The 20,023-nt window shown below is 42.5% G+C and overlaps 2 protein-coding genes across 2 annotated transcripts in view; one reads left to right on the top strand and one right to left on the bottom strand.

Moving 5' to 3' along the window:
- The first annotated feature begins 842 nt into the window (after positions 1-842).
- The window catches only part of ehd4 (EH-domain containing 4), a 32,746-nt gene continuing 13,565 nt past the window's right edge, over positions 843-20,023 (top strand). Inside the window, exons 1-3 of the mRNA XM_018661512.2 lie at positions 843-1,307; positions 7,469-7,645; positions 11,633-11,730. Coding sequence (XP_018517028.1) covers positions 1,078-1,307; positions 7,469-7,645; positions 11,633-11,730 — 505 coding nt within the window. The 5' untranslated portion in view covers positions 843-1,077. The remainder of the gene's footprint in view (positions 1,308-7,468; positions 7,646-11,632; positions 11,731-20,023) is intronic.
- LOC108873354 (E3 ubiquitin-protein ligase TRIM39) lies at positions 16,779-19,182 on the bottom strand. Its single transcript, XM_018661513.2, has 2 exons — positions 18,934-19,182; positions 16,779-18,824 (listed from the first exon to the last, which is right to left on the bottom strand). Exon 2 carries the CDS (start codon positions 18,807-18,809, stop codon positions 17,406-17,408), a length of 1,404 nt encoding a protein of 467 aa, XP_018517029.1. The 5' UTR covers positions 18,810-18,824; positions 18,934-19,182; the 3' UTR covers positions 16,779-17,405.

Genomic DNA, 20,023 nt, shown 5'->3' with positions numbered 1-20,023 from the left:
CACAGAGATGATGGTGACAGGAGCTCAGAAAGACCTGCAGCCATTTAACAAAGCATCTCTCTATCTATCTGCCAACTCCATTCAGTGATGAAGACCTTGAGTTTTGGTTGAAAGCTCAGGAAAAAGCTTGTATGTCAACCTCAGGTCAAAAAAATCAACTTTTATTATTTTCATTTTATCACTTTATTTTGTCATGAGTCGACTCTGATGAAGATCACTGGATGTGGTTGAAAGCTCAGGACACAGTCAGCTAAATGAACCCGGAGGCCTAACCATTGAGTCAAAACTTTATTTAATCATTATCTGTTCCACTGTTCTTCTGTTACTGCTTTGTTTTGTCACACTGAAGATCACTGGATGTGGGTGAAAGCTCTGGAAAAGAGATACAGAGTTCTAGTTTAGTGCAATTCTAAAAATATATATAATCTGTTTTTTATTATTGTTGATTTTGTTGTATATCGTTTTCTTTTGTCACATGCTGCCTGTTCCTGTCATGTTGTGGTTGGAAAAAGACAGTAAGTGAACATTGAGTTAGACTTATTCAGTCAGTTTTTAAATTCTAATGAGTTTATTTTGCTGTTGAAAGCTCCAGAAAAAAGCTTGTGATTGGTCCTTGAGTTTAGACTAAATTAAGGAGATGTTGCTGAAAGCTTAGAAATATTTTATCTCATTCAGAACTTCATTGAGAATTTAACAAATTATAAAACTGTGACATATTCAGAAACTGAGCACAGAAACAGGAAATTATCTCATAATAAAGAAGTGTGTGTGTGTGTGTGTGTGTGTGTGTGTGTGTTCATGCTGCGTCACGGGAAGGGCGGTGCCCTCAGGTAGGCGCACCAGCGGCGCTCAGGCCACAGACAGACTCACACAGAGGAGGCAGTGTGTTCAGTGTGTTCAGAGACTCCCGGGGCCAAACACACACACACACACACACACACACACACACGCGGACGCTTTCCTCCGCTCAGCAGAAAAAGGAGCCGAAAACAAGCGGAACATTTGGAAATATCGAAACAGGGAAGTTGGACTCGAGCGTGCCAGTCAGTGCGGGTTAAAGCGAGCCGGTCGGTGAGCATGTTCAGCTGGGTCAAACAGGAGCAAGGTGGACGCAACAAGGAAGGAGAGATGTACCAGACGGTGACGGAGGGGCTGCAGACCCTGTACACTAAGAAGCTGCTGCCGCTGGAGGAGACCTACCTCTTCCATGACTTCCACTCCCCGGCGCTGGAGGCCGCCGACTTCCAGAGCAAGCCCATGGTGCTGCTGGTCGGCCAGTACTCCACCGGGAAAACCACCTTCATCAGGTACGAACCGCCGCCGGGTCCCGCTGTTACCGGCAGTGTTAGCTGTGAACATGAGAGATGAGGCCACACCACCTCCACCTGTGGTTTAACTTCACACCAGACTTCATTTAGAAATCGGGTTATTTTAGACTCTCTTGCTTCTAGATGATCACAGCGAAGTGGCAGAACATTAACTAAGATGTTAAACAGCTGTGTTGAGTCTCGTTGTTAATGCGGGTCAATGAAAATCCACCAACACCGATCTGCATTCAGGTAAAGCTCAGTTTCAGATCTGGTTTTTGGCGCTTGTGGAGTGTTTGAGGTGTCAGGTTCTGTCTTTAATAAAGAATCCAATCTGAACTTATTGAACATGTTTGTATGATCACCATCAGGAGGTGTTTAACAGACTGGCCACATGTGGTAAACCTGTGTTCACCTTCTGCACCTTATTTAGAGGAACTCTGTTAAAATCTGCATCTTTCACTCATGGACGTGGGTAGAGAAGTGTCACAGCTTCATCTAAGATATGAAACAAATATGTCTGGTCTTCTGTAAAATTCAGCTGACATAAAATCCACCAAAGCCGATCTAGATTTAGGAAGTCCACATTGGTTCCTCTGTGCTTGCTACGCCCCTTCTCTATGTGCATCCTGGTGGAAGGCAGCAATGGAAGCAACAGAAAAAAACTGCAGTGTCATTAAAGGATTAAAGTGTTTGTGGCTCAGATTTATGCAGATGAGGTGAATGTGTCCTTTAGTAAAGAGAAAATATCTTCAACATTTCTTTACAGTGTGTGAAGTGTGGCCAAATGACAGGAAGGCCTTAATACGGAGAGTTTTTCAATGGAGTTTGGCAGGAGTGTCCCTCCAAGGTCTCCTCATTATTTAACCTTGGTAAGCTGACAGAAAGATGGAGCCGGGTTCAGATTACAGTGCCATTACTGGGGATGTTTTGTGAGCTCAGAAACAGTCGTCTGAGGTGGAGTCTGTGCAGCTCTCATGTGGAAATCTACTGTGACTCATGTGTGATTTGGCCACTTTGTCCCAGGCTCCGGCACCAGCTGAGGCTCATGGGTACTGTAGTGCTGTTACACATGACAGCATCATGGAAACAGTAACAATCTGTGTAACTGATCTGCCATTGTTCTGTGTATTTACACGGCATGTTCCTTTATTCTGCAGCTGCAGCTGATACTTCCTGAGGTTTTTTGTGATTGATGCAGAGACAGAGACAGACTCCGTTTCTCAGCTAAAATAAAACATGTTTGAACTTTAGAGACGAGTCTTCAAGATGAGTGACTCTCCTTCCTGCAGAACTTCATTCACATTCCTGCTGTTTTTAAGTTTCCTTCAGTAGCACAGTGATCCAGTGACAGACGTCTGAACATCTGTGGGTTCACTGCAGACAGGAGCTGATCACAGCTGATTCGGCTGCTGTAATGACGACAGTTCACCAACATGTAAACAAATACAGGCTTAAAAACACAGGTAGTGTATGTATGATGTGTATGGTGCAGGATGTGGCGTCATTCAGCCGTTAGCTGAGCACCGTTCAGTCAGCCAGCCTGCACTGACCCACAGCTGATATTATTCCTGTAAAGCAGATTACTGCGTGTGTTTCCAAACAACAGAGAAGCAGCTCAAACACTGATGAAATCATCTGTCGCCTGCAGAGTTTAGTTCATTTGAATCTCTCAGTTCAGTCGAGTCATTTAATGGAAAATGAACGTCTTTAATCAGAATGTGCAGAGACTCAGCTCATCCAGCCATGGTTTGTTTTATATTTACATTCATCCTTCATTTTTGGTTTTCAAACTGTTTCCTTCAGGATTCATTCAAATCTGACCGTTAATAAAGTTCACTTTCCAACACAATGATTCCAGTCGATATCCAGCATCAGCCTCAGAAACAGAGAAAAGCTCGTTCTAATCCTCAGGTTCTCTAAAGTCCTGGCTGAGGCTGTTTCTGCCTGGAGGCAGCCATGTTGTCACGAGTTAAAGAGCTGATCAGCACACTGCCAAAGCCTCTCACACACACACACACACACAGGACACACACACACACACACACACACACACACACACACACACACACACACACACCAGCGTGCTCATGAATGAACTGACACTCTAAGATGTTTGAAGGTCAGTGAAGATAAAGATAATATCTTTAAGTATTAGGGAAAAAAGAGGAAAAAGAATCAAAGTAAATTCAAAGAGATAAAAATAAATAATGAAAATGAAATGTGTATCTGAAAGTTATTAATGATTGATTTTCATAAATCAGGCCCATGACATCACTTCCTGCTGTAGTGCAGAGTAATGTGATCAGGCCGACGTCTTAATGAGGAAGCTGTAGCTGCTGAGCAGAAAATGAAACATGAAATGATCCCTGTTCTCTTCTGACTGATGTCCCTGAAAGCAGCATCACAAACCTCTGGGATTATCTGTTAAAAACTAGAGATTAGTTTATTCCAGCTTCTTCAGTGTGAGGATTCTTTAGCTAGTTTTATATCATTTTAAGCTGCATATCATTGGGTTGAGACCAAACTTCACAGAACAAAAACTGAAGAGTGGACTCTGAATACACCAGTCTTTTTCCTGTGTTACAGTGAAAGTTGTAAAAAGGTCTTAAATAGGATATTTTCTCAGTGGAGTTTGGTATGACCCAGGTGTTTACTCCCCTGCTCAGTCTTTACAGGGAAGTTAACTCCAGACTTCATTTGAAAATCTCCATATTTAAAGCTCTGCAGTGAGTGAGACGAGTGGTAGAACATTTTCTGAAACGTCAGATAAATGAAGGGAGCTGTGTGGTTTAGAGAGCACCAGTTTTAGATTTGCTTATCAGTGCAGCGGGCTCACAGTGCAGGCCTTTGTTCTAACACGCTCAGTCCCCTGAAGTTGCTGATAAACACTGACAGGTGTCCGACACGCTGCCAAAACTACAGGTGACCGACGACCTGGTGGCTCATGTGTCAGGACTCGTTTCTGCAGGACTGCTCCGTCAGGAGGAGGTTACTGCAGAGAGAGGTGTTTCCAGCTGTGTCTCTGACAGCAGGGACGAGCCGAGACCTGCAGACACAGTCAGCACTCTGCTGCTAGGAGCTACGTCAGCTGCAGCCAGAACCTGATTCAAGCAGAAATCTGCTTATTGAAGCTGAGCCAGGTTTAACTGTTGGGAAACAAATGTGGTTTTAGTGTGAGAAGAAGAAGGTGAGCGTCTGTCATCCTAACTTTTCCACTCCTCCACCTCCTCTCTCACACCAAAACAAACATCACACACACACGTTTAGCCCGAGGCTCCAAGTGTGTTTCTGTTACTGTGTGTGTCTTATGTAAAGTATCTGATTACTTCTTCCACCACTGAAAGTCTCACAGTAACACAGACACACTAACAGATGGAGGCAGTGGTATTCCAGCAGCTCCCAGTAAAACCCCTGTTTTTGTCAGTGGAGTCTGGTAGAGATATATAGAGATGTTTCTGGTTAAACTAAAAGGATCTTCCTCTTTAATAAAAAGCTCTGTCTCTGTAGGAATCCTATCATCATGCTGTCAGACACTGAGAAGAACAATCTGAGTCTGTCAGAGACAAAAATAAGAACTTTAGTCGGACTTTGACGTTGACGATTGTCCGTCATTATTCTCTAAAGTAGACTGAACCATTGTCCTAATAGAGTGTGTTCAAGTGACAGACAGTGTGTGGGACTCTTCAGTTTTCAGACTTTATGGTGTGTAAGAACTTTTTAGAAATGACAAAACAGGTAGATGAAATGTTACAGAACAGGTTCCAAGTCTAAAACAGACGTCAGAAACTTCACCCTTGAACGTGTCCTTGAACGCAGCAACAACGCAGCAGTTTCACTGTGGTCTCTGCTGTTTGACCACATGTTGACTGCATAACTGACAAACACAGTAAGGTGACTGTTGATCTGCAGCGAGTCTCACGTCTCTGGGTTTTTAAAGCTGAAGTGGATTTAACAGAGTGACTGGGAGCTGAGGTCATCTCGCTGCAGTTACACTTCACTGACCTTATCTCATGTCTGCAGACAGAGTGTGTGTCTGAGTGTTGTGTGTGTGTGTGTGTGTGTGTTTGTGTTCATATTGGGTACAAACATTCACACGTTTTGGCAGCAAACTGGAGCAGCACAACCGACCAGTCAGTTTACATCCAATACAAGCTGCAGTGTGTGTGTGTGTGTGTGTGTGTGTGTGTGTGTGTGTGTGTGTGTGTGTGTGTGTGTGTGTGTGTGTGTGGCCCACTACTGAGGGCTCCACCCTGCCCTGAGGAATGCTGTGAATCATGCGAATGGAGAGGAATGCTATGAATCATGGGAACAGGTTGCCAGGAAATTGCAGAGTCGACAAATTTCATTTTCTTCTTCTTCTTCTTCCTCTCTGACGGAGGTGAAGTGAAACCAGAGTTAACGGTGGTCCAATGAACGGCTCGAGGACCACAGAGAGGTCGCAGTGTGGTCTCCGATCAGTCCACACAGAAAAGGTGACCGGATCAGAGGCAGTGTGACGGATTCAGCTGTTAAAATGAATGCTGTAAATATTTCTGGTGCCCAGAGAATGAGTCTTAATGATTTTGGTGACCACCTGACCTTCTTACACCATTGTCACTTGTACACAAAAATATTTAAATCTGACAAGCTGAAAAAAATCCCACTTCTGCTCCCCTGGGGATGAACCCTGTAGAGTTTAACCACCCACTGATCCTTCTGCTTTCATATTTAGATTGGCGTGGGCGTTAAATTTGTCGTATGTGACCTCAACATAGTTTGAGCACAGAATACAGGGAGGAACATAGGTCACATTTCAAACTCACTAACTGAATAATCACAGTCTCTGCTGATCATTTCCCAAACTTCAGCTGATAACAGTGAAAATCCCTGTGGATCAGCAGCTCAGTGAAAACATGACTGTTGGTGATGGTGACTAAACTCTGAGCACCGTGATGTGTGGATGGACAGCCAGCTCAGATGTCATAATAACGGTCTCTGGTAGTTTTCCGTCTTTGACTTTCCTCTCTTTGAAGTCCATGTGGATCTGTCAGGCTGTGACATCAGGAAGTCAGAGGACCGAGACTCGCTGCAGCCATCTTCCATCTCTTCCTTCCTTTCTCACTTCTCTTTAATGAGGAAAAACCTGTGAGAGGTCGACAAGGTCAACGTTCACATTTTGGGTCTGTGCCATCAGGTTGAACCCACAGTGAGTAGATTGTGGAGGGCTGCTTGTGCCATGAACTAAACTGGCTTTACTCAAATGAAACAGGTTCAGAGCTGTGAATTGAAACCAACGCAGCTGTAGTCTGAGCAAACCAAAGGACCTTCCTTCATTTGCTGTTTTGCTGATGAAGCTGGGGAACACTGTCCAACACATCACTGCCAAATCTCCTGTAGGTGTTGAATCATCCAGAGGACCCCCCAAAATCCCTAGAAACCTACTAGGCGCTAGGACCTGAGGACTACGAGGACCTCATGAAGGACCACTTCAACCTCCAAAAGACACCTACAACCTCCTTAATGTCCACCAGAACTTCCTTAAGGCCCACTAGAGACCCTCTGGACTTCTGGGACCTCTTAAAGGACCACTACAACCTCCAAGACTCCTTGAACCTTCTAAAGGACCTCTGCAAGCTTCTCACTGACGGCTGCTTCCAAAACTAAATGTAGAACCTTCTAAGTGACCATTAGACTTCCTAAAGACCCTTACTGACCTACCCTCAATGAGCACTACAAGCTCTTAAAGGACCTCCTAATGGACCTTCCTAATGACTACTAAACCTCCTAAAACCAGTGATGGAACATCTTCAGTGACCTTAAAGGAACTCTAGAACCTTCCGGTCAACTGCTAAAACATCATCAACGAAAGTAAAACCCAACATACAGTGTGTTAATGAGCCTGTCACACATACTCTCCGTGGTATTTCTGATTGCTTCTAACTTGGAAAATGTGAATCTGAAGTGAGAGTTTAGTGTCTACAGTCTTAGCTGTGCAGTAGCAGTATATTTGACATGTTTTTAATGTTTGATTTTGATGTTTGTTGGTCGTGTCTTTAATATCACCTGGGAATCATTGTCCTAAGGAAACAACAGTACTTTCATTCAGTCATAAAAACAAAAGCGAACTGAAGGCTGAATCAATGATATTTAATGTGTTTCCTTCGTCCTGTTTGTCCCAGGTATCTGTTGGAGCAGGATTTTCCAGGAATGAGGATTGGCCCTGAGCCGACCACCGACGGCTTCATCGCAGTGATGTACGGCGAGAACGAAGGCGTCGTCCCCGGCAACGCTCTGGTGGTCGACCCCAAGAAACCCTTCAGGAAACTCAACGCGTTCGGAAACTCCTTCCTCAACAGGTAAACACACAAACAGAGGAAAGTCATCAAAACGCTGCTGAAACAAAGGTTGGATTTGATAGAAACACAAATCATCAAACGACAGGAGATAAAATGCCGCAGGTTCTAATTAATAAAAGCTCAAATCAGCTGGAGGATTACTCTGCAAGATGAAAATATTTCTGTTTGCTCCTTGGCTGATCTCCAGGGTTTATCATTAATCATTTTAATCACTGGTCATTACATTTAATCTCATTTTTCGTCGTGCAGCTTATGAAATCAGTGATGAATTAAACTGCGTTATTAGGTCAGTGAACCTTAAACCTCCCTGTGACGTCTGAATGATCCACAGATCCCAGACCAGCAGGGTGACGCAGCCGCTGCTGTTTCTCTGCTGTGTGTGTTGTAATGATACGGAGCACAGAAGAGATGTTAGATAAATAAAGGGAGGTGCAGACTGATGTGACGGTAAAGACCTCAGAGCTCCACCCGACCCTGAAATATAAGAATGATTCCTCCTTTCTCCACTTTGCTCATGTTTTTTTAGTTTCTGCTGTCGTAGTGATTGATGGTAGAACTGTAGAGCTTCACATTTCCCTGCTCTCACACACTCAGTCAAATCCAGAGGGGAGTTAAAACACTGTGACATCCACAATGCAATGGGTGTTCTGTGAATATGCACTGTCGACCAGAAATCCAGACATGTGTGTGAATAGGATATGGGAGGATTTTATGGGCTGTAATTATGGATGTATTAACAGAACTCATTCCTATGAAAGTTGCTCTGGAAATCTTCTGTTAGCAGCTGAGGTTTGAGGCCCTCAGTTTCTGTGACTCTCTGCACACATGACCAGCATTTATTCAGAGGATGGCAGAGAGTCTCTTTAGTGATCAGAGGTGAAACAAGTCCTCAGATCTTTTACTTTAAAGCATCAATACAACAGAAACTATATTACAAAGTAAGTAAAAGTACAAAACTATTGACAGATGAATGTAAAGTATCAAAAGCTGAATGTGATGTATAATGATATTTTAATTATATATATTTTTTAATTATATTTTTTGTACCTGTGTGTCAGGTCGTCTGTCTGTCCACATGATATCTCATTAACACTGTGAGGGGATTTCATCAGATTTGATACAAATGTTCACTTGGACTCAAGGATGAACTGATTATATTTTGGTGGTCATAGGTCATAGGTCAAGTTAATGGCGACCTCACAAACTCAAGAATTCATGCATTGGTTAACTGCAACTGGACTGGTTGGCACAAGATTTATTGGATTTTGGTACCTGACCTGTTTTTTGAAATATTCTTTTATTCTTCCACAACAGCAAAACAAGCAAATAAAAAGTTCTCTTCATCAAGTCACAAAGAATTAAGAAAAGAGAACAAAGAAATAGCTCCACTGAGAATCTTCACAGACATCTGTGGAGGAAAAGATTATCAGAGAATAATAATGGTACAGGTCCAGCAGTAGTAGAATCACTGCTTTAAAGTTCCAGTGATGGCAGCTCTTCACGCTCCTGTCACTGCTTTCCTCAAAACACTCACAACCTGGGAAGTGACCTCCTTCACCCCAGACACACACACACACACACACACACACACACACACACACACAGTCGGCTGTCAGATTCCTCAGACCTCAGAGTTCATATCTGGGGTTTAAATTTAGCTAAAACACGCTGGTCCAAACGTATTTCCTCTGTCCAGAAATATTTCTAAGAGGAAGTGGAAGGACAGTCGACCCTCAAACTGTGCGTGTGTGTTTTTATATATGTGTGTGTTGATGTGTACCCGAGGCATTCCTCTAACCAGGAATCCCATCTCGTCCCGGTCGCTGCGACGGAGGAACTTTCCACAATAAGTTATTGTTTCCAGGGGGAAGTGCGTGTGCGTCACCACGTGTCAGAGCGGCGGTTTTGTTTTTTCCCGCTGCCAGCCTGCAGCTCGGACGCTCCGAGGCCGATTTATAGCTGCTGCTGTCTGTCTGCTAAATTTAACTTTAAATGTAATACTAGGTGGAGGTGGGGGGGGTCTCACACACAAACAAAAACTATTTTTAGTGCAAATCAAAGTCTACACACACGTCAGATTTACTGTCTAAGAAAATCTGGTAAAACAGGAAATGAAAGTTTTGATCCCTCCTATAAATCGGATTCATTCCAACTGTAGTTTGTACTCGTGACCCCAGAAGTAGAAATGGCTCCTGTGGTGGGGCTGAGCGATGTGACAGAAATCTCAGCCGGTCCTTCTCCTGTTCAGAGTCACCTGGTTCTGTCTCACCTTCACTCTCCATGCTGGTATTCACCTTTCTGTCTGCAGTGTGGTCGACTGGAAGATGACAAAATGCTGCTGTAAACAGTGGATTTTTTTGCACTGAGTTTATGCTGGAGTTTAGTTTTTTTTTTTCTTTTGGCCAATTTGTCTGTTAATATTCAGAAATTCCGCCCATATAAAACAACTACTAAACATCCGTTTTAACAGTGTTTGATCCAACAGATGTAATTTATTTAAAGCAGTCATCAGGACTGAACTCTGAGGGGTGTCTGCTCAGACATGTCAGAGTCATGCTGAGAGTGTTGGGGTGTAAAAATCTTCCAGAAGTCTTTGGAATCGGTGCAGCTACAAGCGACTTTGACTCAGATCTAAACTCATGTGAGGTTTGTCTCCAAATCTGCCTTTTATCACAAAGGACTGTTTTCCTGCTGCATGTTTTAATAACAATATTGACAACCAATATGGCCGTTAATATTCCAGAATTCCAGCCATATAGAAAATCTGCTGGGCAGTTTTTCTGTCTAGTTTTAAATAACTGCCTGTATTTGTTTTACATATTTTTCTTCTCTCTATATATCACTGCCAGGCTCCATTAACAAAAACGGGATTTTACTGAGCAGAGCACAGGAGCTGCTGGAATACCACTGCCTCCATCTGTTAGTGTGTTTGTGTTGTTACTCGTCACACATCTACATCAACAACATCCTCGTCATGTTTCTACAAATGTTTCTGCTTCAGTTGTGATAGAAGCTTTTTGTCGAGCGCCAACGACAGATTTAAAGTTTCCACGTTTCTATGAATGTGCAGGTCAAACCTCCGGATAAATACACACTCTGTACACACACTCACACACCCAGTTTATTACACAGTCAGACAGACGAGTCTGTACGTCCTCACATGTCAAACAACCTGGATCCTTTCCTGAGTGAAACAATAAGCAGGAGAGATAAATCAGCTGCTCTGGTCTGAGCTGCCGCAGATGAACTGGAACATGATGGAGTGACCTCCACAGGATGGTGCTGAGTCATTCATCTTCAGACTTGGTTTATTTATATACTGAGACATGGGTGTAGGAAGCATTCAGAGTCGATGTCACTTCCTGTATTCTGGTGACTTTTAACAGGTGCTTTGATACTTTTATCTGGATATAATAAGAGCCATTTTTAATTTAAAATGGAGGATCTCTTTATGCCTACACGCAGTTACAATTTCTGCTAAATGAATTTTTGAGAGTAGTAGAGAGGACAGCTGTGGTCAAAGTGTAGTTCATTCATCATCACCAGGACCTGAGGCCTGTGTCTTAAAGCTGTAGCTTTATAAGTTGTGTTACGATACATCGAGATAGTTATAAGGCTGTGAAGTAGCTGAGCTCTGTTTTCAGCCTCTACAGTATCAGTCAAATGGAAACGTGGCTCCCTCTTTATCTTTTCACTCTTCTGCTAATGTTTATTTTAATGTTGCTCAGCGTTGGCATAGACACAAACAAAACCGTTAAATACCAAGCAGTCATGTGCAGATCTGAGTGGTCCACTGCAGCCAGGTACGGCTACACCACTTGGACATTTTTTAAAGACAGAAATCACAGAGCATGTGATCGTAATGAGATTTCCTAAATAAATGAACTGCTCACATTGTGACGTTGTGAAGTGAAACGTAACAGAAGTGTTTTATACCTGATACCTGACTCACTCTCTCCTCCTGTGTGTGTGTGTGTGTGTGTTCAGGTTTATCTGCTCTCAGATGCCCAATCAGGTTCTTCAGAGCATCAGCATCATCGACACTCCTGGTATCCTGTCAGGAGAGAAACAGCGGATCAGCAGAGGTAGGAGCTGTGTGTTAATCAGTCAGAACAACAGTGTGTCAGTTCATGGTTCAACACCATGGAGACTGATTCATCCCTCAGTGTTTGTCCACAGAGGAGGTCCTGTTGTTGTGTGTGTGTGTGTGTGTGTGTGTGTGTGTGTGTTGGTTTGTCAGCAGGATTACACTGAAAGTGTCACTAACTGTGGAGACTTGGTTCAGCAAACAGTTTGAGTAATTCTCCAGGAAGTTAATGTGAGTCAGTGTAATGTCCTCTGAAGTGATGAAAACATGACTGTGTGTGTGTGTGTGTGTGTGTGTGTGCTGCCGGTCCTTTGTGTTGTTGCATAATAGTCCTTGAGTTTCTTTGACTTCCTCATATTGTATGAATCCAGGGAGCAGTGGGCCTCCACATTCAGTCGTCACTCAACATTTAAGTGAAGCTCAGTTACAGACTGAAGTGACAGGCAGCGGAGGTCAGAGGTCACAGCAGCCGTACAGTTCAGGAAACATGCTCGTTTACATCGTTATGTTATTGTGACAGTGTTTGTCTGGAACTGAAACATGTCAACAACTGTTTGATGGATTCAGATGAACTCTGCTTCAGACATTCATGTTCCCTTCAGGATGAATCCAGCCGACCTTAATGCTCCTCTGACTTTTCCTCTTGCACCACCATCAGGTTGACATTGTGGTTCAGACGTTCATGCTCCATGTCAGGATGAAGGTTGCAGTAACAAAATATTTCAACAGAAACTGCAGAGATGTTCATGATCCTCAGAGGATAAACCACTATGGTTTTGGTGACCTTATGACTTTTTCATCATCTCCACCATGAGAACAAAATTGAAACTTGTACCTTCCCAAAAAAATCTAAATGAATGGGTGGCTGGTACATCCTGATCCCGTCTGTGCTCCTCAGAGGATGAACCCTTTAGATTTTAGTGTCTCTCAGGACAGACTCCCAGTGCTGCTGAGACTAAAAAATTTACTTGTGAAATTCTTTATGCCTCTTTTTGGTCTCACTTCCTGTTTTGTCTCAGTCTGTTTCCACTGAGGAATCAGTGCTGCAGCTTTTCTTCAGCTGCGGCTGCTGATCCGAAACCTCAGAGTTTATAAATGCAGATCTGAAACCAGAGAAACTGACCAACAACATTCACACAGGAACCAACTGTCAGGGACGTTTCTACAGACTGAACCCTGAACATTAAACATGAGGGTGGAGGCGATGACTTGTAGTATTAATTATGTACCATTACTCTGTTTAATAATGTGTTTTAATTGCAGCATCCTCTTGTTACACATTTTAACTCAGATAAAACACAATGTAGTTTTTAATTTAAGCTCAAATCATTCTGTGCAAAAAAAATGGCAAAAGACTGAAACATCAGGAAATCTCCCTCTGTGGACGAATGTTTTACAAACGGTACACAGAGTCAGTACTGTAAAAACAGAACAAAATCTTCAGTTTTATTTCTCAATACGACATCTTGTCTTCCATGAGTGAGTCACAGCTGCTGAAGCTGCTGAGTTGCAAAACGTTCAGATACAAAAAATATCTTTTAATACACTTCTGCCATTTTGAAATATGGACTTGGTATACAATGTCAGTATCAGACATTAAATCTTTTACATCAGTAGAAGTATCACACAATCACTACCAGACACTAACAGCTGCTGGAATACCACTGCCTCCATCTGTTAGTGTGTCTGATATATAGAGATGTTTCTGGTTAAACTAAAAGGATCTTCCTCTTTGATAAAAAGTTCTGTCTCTGTTGAATCCTATCATCATGTTTCAGACACTGAGAAGAACAATCTGAGTCTGTCAGTGGTAAAAACAAGAACTTTAGTGGACGGACTTTGACGTGGACGATTGCCTATTGGATTACATTGCAGGAGCTGTTGGTGGTGGCTGGGTTCATTGTTCCTGATTAATACTGCACCAATTCCAGAGTTTTGTCCAGACCCAGATACATCCTTCAGTTGTAGCTCAGTGTTTATACGACAGCAGTGAGATGTTGGGTGTGGAGCCAACAATTGCAGTCAAATAATTCTGACTGTATCCTGAACTTTCTAATGCTGTGAGAAACAGTCCTGTTACTGCTCATAAAACCCTCATGAAGGAGTTCCTCAGGGATCCCTCTGAGGTCCCCATGTGGTCTCTGTGTGAGGAGCCCATAAAAATTCCTCTGAGGTGACTTTTCATTTTTGTGTAGTGTTGGATGTTCTGATGTTCAGCTGAGGAGGTGGAGATGGTTTTAGAGAAGTTGTCAGAATCCAAACTGACGACCAGAGGAGGAAGAAAAGAGAAAAATCCATCTGTTGAAAAAGAGAAGTTGTTACAAATTTGGCAAATAAAAGTCAACAGAGATCAGTGAGCAGGATCACAGCTGCATTTACAGATTTCTTGTGAAAGTAACTAAATATGTCTCTTTAATGAACCTTGAGAACCTTGGGAGTTTCTGGATTGAATTTTGAGGAATTTGACAAAGGAAAGTACTAGAGCTGGACCTGCATATTCGATTATTTGACTGTTTGTTTGTTCAGTGTTTGATTTTCAGTTTTTGGACTCAGTTGTTTTTTTTTTTTTTTGGTTAAATGTGGGCAAACTGCAAACTGGTTGATCACTGTGGTGCAACAAGCATGAAAACTCACCTGCGTGATGTAAATGACAGGCTGTTGTTTTACAGTGTAAAAAAGAGAGACTGTACTAGCTAGCATACTTAGCTTAGCCTGAGATGAAGCTGTTTTATCTGCTGTTTGAACAGTAACAAAGGATGAAAACATGAACATGATCGGATGTTTGTTTCTCTTCATTTGTGATCTTCACATGTTTCATCTCATTTATTCACGGAATCTGTTTCCGGTGCATTTTGTCCTGCGCCTCGGCCAAGAGATGAAGAGAGATTTTAGCTCGGAGCAGTTTAATAACCCTCAGCTCAGAGGGATATAGTGACTGTTCAGTTCACCAGCTGCAGGAATTCACCATCCACCCCTGTTTCTAACCCCAGCATCACCGAGCCTCCAGCCCTGCTTCTTTAAGGCGTGACATTTAGTCATTTAGAGCCTCTGCATTTACAATAAGGGCTGTGTTTTAAGTAGCTGTGAAGATATTCTGATCTACTGCTGTAAATACATTTTATTAGAGCTGCAAACCAACAGTTTCTTCCATTATTTATTGTTCTCTTGGCACATAGATAAATCATTTTGTTTCTAAAGTATCAGAAAATAATGAGACACATTCGGCAAATCTTCCCAGAATCCAAGCTGACGACTTCCAGTGTCGAGTGTCGACCATCAGTCCAGCTGTGATAGAAAACGAGAAGGAAACACAGCTCTGCCTGCATGTGGAGAGTTTTTGCTCAGTGATGGATCAGAAGCTGATTAATTTCCTCAGTTTCAGTTTTTCTGCTCTAAACTCCAAGAACATCAACATGACAAAGTGCTTTTTTCTGGTTATTTTGTCCCTGTTGCTCTCTATTGAGTCAGTCTGGATGACGGCAGCAGTTAAAGGCCTCAGCTGGACGGGTGGAGGGAGAGAGGGATGGAGTGAAGGAGTGATGGAGGATTAGAGGGAGGGACGGAGGGCCACAGGAAGCGGTGGTGGGGCGTTCCCTCCATCTGGAAACATTTAGAGCTGCTCAGCTGAGGCTGAATTCCTCCTGAAGACGTTCAACAGACCAACTGTGACTCAACACACACACTCACACACACACACACACACACACACAGCTGACGTCAGATTAAACTCCACCACACAGATGCTGAAGGTTCAGTGAGATCACAGCTACTGCTCTGAGATCAGTTCATCTGATTCATTAACAGACTGAACATGGACGTTCTGTCAGTGTTGAAATGTGTGTTTGTTCTGCAGCTGCTTCTGTCACACACCTCAGTCTACCTGTTGTATACAGGTGTAGACCTACATCTGTGTCCTGTAGTCCTAAACCTGTGTCCTGTAGACCTACACCTGTGTCCTGTAGTCCTAAACCTGTGTCCTGTAGACCTACACCTGTGTCCTGTAGACCTACACCTGTGTCCTGTAGTCCTAAACCTGTGTCCTGTAGACCGATCCTGTAGATCCGCAGTAAAAGTGAAAATATTGGCGTCAAAATTTTGAATAATACAAACTCCAACACTTAACTTTGTTTAAATGCCTTTAAGCATATGTTTATTAAACAGCTTTTTAGATTTGCAACATGTTAAAGGTTTTTTTTATCTTAGACGATAGACATCTTTGTTTTAAAATTCTAACAAAAAGTGCAGGGAGCTCCCAGGTTCAGCAGCATGTCTTATAAAGTTAACTGAAATTTTAAATAAACAAATAAATAAACAGCTTCCTGAAGTTTTATAAAGTAAATAAAACAAAGTTAAAATTTGCACAGAAATGTGAGTCTCAAATCAATTAGTAGTCCCAGTTGAGCAGCACCAGATTGTGGTGTTAGGGTTAGGTGTGTGAACACTGTGCATGCACAGCTTTCGCTGCTGATTGGCTGTTACCCGCTCTGTGTGTAACTAATCAGATGGTGCTGTGGGCGGGACATGCCCCCGTTTTAAATTGATTTCTTATCGGCGTCTGATTAAAAAAAAAAAAAGAAGGCCAATGCCGATATGCGTCAAAATGCAGAATATCGGTGCCGATAATCGGCCCGGCCGATAATCAGTCGATCCCTAGTCCTAACATTAACATGACTTCTGTCCTCGTGCTGTCACTCTCTCTCTCTGGGTTTATCTCTGTTTTGTGGTTCAGTTTTTAGTTTTTCCTCCTCTGATGTGAGAAACGTTTCCACAGTTTGTCAAAGTGTTTGTTTCGTTCTCACCACAAAGAAAAATTTAAAACCAGAATTATATTTCACTCAGGAGCAAATATCAGCTTTTAAACTTAGAAATGATGATTTTACATTGATCCTCCTGCTGACTTCACTGCAGTGAAGTAAAACATGAATTATTTAAAGAAGAAGATCAACTGTGTTTCACACTAAACCTAGTTTTTATTAAAACTGTGTGAACGTTAACAGAAGCAGAGACTTTTAAATATTAAACAGAAAAACAGAATACGACACCAAGTCAGGACAATATTTTATTCTGTTGATGAATAAATGTACAATCAGCATTTATGATGAATTTAAATGTTCAGTTGAATGAATGAAAACACTTTTACAGACAAAATCATCTTATATGTACAGGTTCTATATATGTGAAACATTTTATATGTGTAATTCAACATTTAATCACCTCTCAAACTTTATCATCTGGACGAGAATTTAAAATAAAATTTGTAGAATCTGAACAATGATCAGCTGATCAAACCTGCAGTTATTGATAAATATGTTGTTTTTTTAAAAAATTTGGATCAGTTTGCTGCTCTTCACAGCTCCACACAGTAATAAGTAAGTCACAGTAATAAAATAATTTAACATCAATGACACAGAATCAATGAAACCAAACCAAATATAAAGATCAGAAAATGATCAGATGATCAGAAAATTTTTCACATATGAAAAGTTTGACAATAGAAAGAAAAAGCAAATAGTTCAACTAGAAAAGAAGAAGATGGAAATAAAAGAAGTGAAAGAGAAATAAACAGAGCTTTGGAATAATGAGACAGCAGGAGGACAGGTGCAGTTTAAGACGTTAAATTCTCTGACTTTTCCCTTTAAGAAACAAACAACATTATAAATCTGATCATCCTCTTTATCTCTGACTGATCTGTTCCACTGTCACAGAGACCTTCACTGGTAACATCCTCACTGGGAGATTATCCACAGTGTCAATGTATGGAAACATCTTCTCAGTGAAAGTGTGTGTGAAGGTGTGTATGTGTGTGTTAGTATCAGGATCAGAGAACGACAACTTTCCTCTGTTCCAGTCCAGATTCACTCTGATCCTCTGGAGATTCTTCTTCACTGAGAGAACAGTGACTGGAGCTGATGGTGACCATGCTGAGTATTTACCTCCATAGAACCTTATTCTCCATAATCCAGACCATATGATGTCTCCCTTCCTCTGGACAGACTCTGCTAACACTCCCAGTTCCCAGTGTTTATTGTCTCCAACCTCGACGTCCCAGCTGTGAGTCCCTGAGTTAAAACCCTCAGAGCCCAGGACAGAGCAGTAAATATCACATCTCTCTGGATTGTCAGGAAGCTGCTGTTTCTCTCCTTGTCTCAGACTGGTCAGATCTTCAGACAGGATCAGTCCTGGATGAGCAGTGTTTGGGTCCAGAACCACAGGACTGTAGGAGACCATGTCCTTCATCTTGTTCCAGATGTTGAAGGTCAGGTTGCCCAGGTGTTTGGCCTGGTCTATCAGAGCTCCTGAGAGCAGCTGGTGATCCTCCAGCAGGGGGCGCTGCTGGACTCTTTCCACTGCAGCCTTGTAGTTGTTGAGGAATGAGACGTCTTCAGCTCTCAGCTCGTCCTCTGTGGCTCTGACTGTGTGTGAAAGAGCTGCTATCTCTCTGCTCAGAGCCTCCATCTTCTCCTTCATCATCTGACTCTTCTGCTCCTCTTCCTCCCTCAGTGCAGCCATCCTGGCCTCCTCTTCCTCTTCTAGAAACTGGTGAAGCTTCTTAAACTGCTCCTTAATCTGCCTCTCTGTGTGTCGGGCCTGGACCTTAACGTGTTCTGCTGTTTGATCAAACTTCACTTTAACTTCTTCTAAACTCTCTAACTTCTTCTTTAAGGGCTCCAGAGTTTCCTGAAGTTCCTTCTTGTGTTGTTGTGCAGGTTCATCGATGGGTCTGAAGCTGTGGTTGGAGTGTTTTTCTGAATCTCTGCAGACGACACACACTGGCTGCTGATGGTCCAGACAGAAGAGTTTGAGTTTCTCAGAGTGCAGACTGCAGAGAGCCTCTGAAGATCTCTGATCTCTCTCCTGTAAGAAGGACTCACACAGGTTCTTTAACACCAGGTTACAGGGTGGTTCTGACCTTGAAGATCTTCTCTTACAAACTGGACTGTCTGGTGTTGGTTTCTCTCTCCACCATCTCTTCAGACAGTCTTTACAGAAGCTGTGGTTACATGACAGAACAACAGGATCTCTAAAGACCTCCTGACAGACCGGACAGCAGAGATCCTCCTCTGATCTGGAAGCCATTTAGTCTGAGTGAAGCTGAAAACACAGCAGACCGAAAGTACAGTCAGTCATGGCTCCCCTCCCTCCTCTACTAACTTCACTGAGATTCACTTTCACTTTGAGTGGTGGTTTTAGTCAAACTCACCTTCAGTGTGTGGAGAGTCAGCAGGTTGAAGCAGCAGTGTTGTAGTTTTCCTCTTTTCTCTCCTGTAGCTGGACTCACTCAGAGGAAGCTGTTAGTTTGGTCTGAAGGTGAATCTGATCGAAGAACAAACTGTTTCCTGGTTTACCTCAGGTGAAACAGATCAGGGGTGGAGCTCCTCTGCTAAATGCTGTTTCACCTGTAACACAGGTTTGGCCGTGTACCATATCTCTCAGATGAAGAGCACGCATTAATTCTTTCAGTTTATGAGGAATTTAAAGTCTCCAACGACAAAATTAAAACTGCAGCTGCCAAAAAAGCCAGGGAGACTAGTTATATGTGCTCTGGATTCTTAATTTGTAATCTGAGATGTAGGGACATGTAAAATGTGAAAATTGAAAATTTTTATACTTGGATTATAGTCAACACGTTATATTTCTAAACGCCCCCTGAAGTCAGAATTCCAACTCAGAAAGTTGGAGCAACCCCACCAATTCCGACATAAGAATCCAAGATGGCTGCTCCTCACATCAGCAGCAGTAAACACTCTGCTAATGTTCCTGTTTATAGCAGTTCAGTCTTATTAGTTTCACAAAAGAGCAATATTAAAGGCTTCTGTGTTTTTCCGACTTCTTAACTGGAACGCTGCTAACTCACACACATGCTTCAATGTAAAGATACTTTTTGTATCATTCATGTAAACTTTCAGGAAGTTGATGATTTGTACTATATGTATTTTCATTTGCTGCAGCGCCTGGATGGTGCCTTGAGATGTTATTATTAATGTTGTTACCAGGAGCAGGAGCAATGAACCACATGACGCAACAATGGCTGTTACTCTGGAATTCAGTGAACAGAAAACACTGAGGTGAAGGAGTTACACCTGAAAGTGGAAGAAAGTGTTGCTGCTGAGATTAACAGGCTGTTTTTGTGACAGTTTGCTCCTGATCTGTGTAGGTTCTCAGTCATCCAGATCATGGTGGTCTTTAGTGCTAGAGTTGAAGGCATCTGGACTTCTTTTAGGTTTCGTGAAGATGTTTCACCTCTCATCTTAAAGGGTTCATCAGTTCTAGAGGCTGGTTGGGGAGTCCCA

The sequence above is a fragment of the Lates calcarifer genome, linkage group LG19 (assembly GCF_001640805.2).
Source record: "Lates calcarifer isolate ASB-BC8 linkage group LG19, TLL_Latcal_v3, whole genome shotgun sequence".
Lineage (NCBI taxonomy): Eukaryota > Metazoa > Chordata > Actinopteri > Centropomidae > Lates > Lates calcarifer.
This window is presented reverse-complemented; position numbering and strand designations above follow the sequence as displayed.

What these genes read in the sequence shown, in the direction of transcription:
- LOC108873354 (XM_018661513.2), bottom strand. Translation starts at nt 18,809, where the DNA reads ATGGCTTCCAGATCAGAGGAGGATCTCTGCTGTCCGGTCTGTCAGGAG.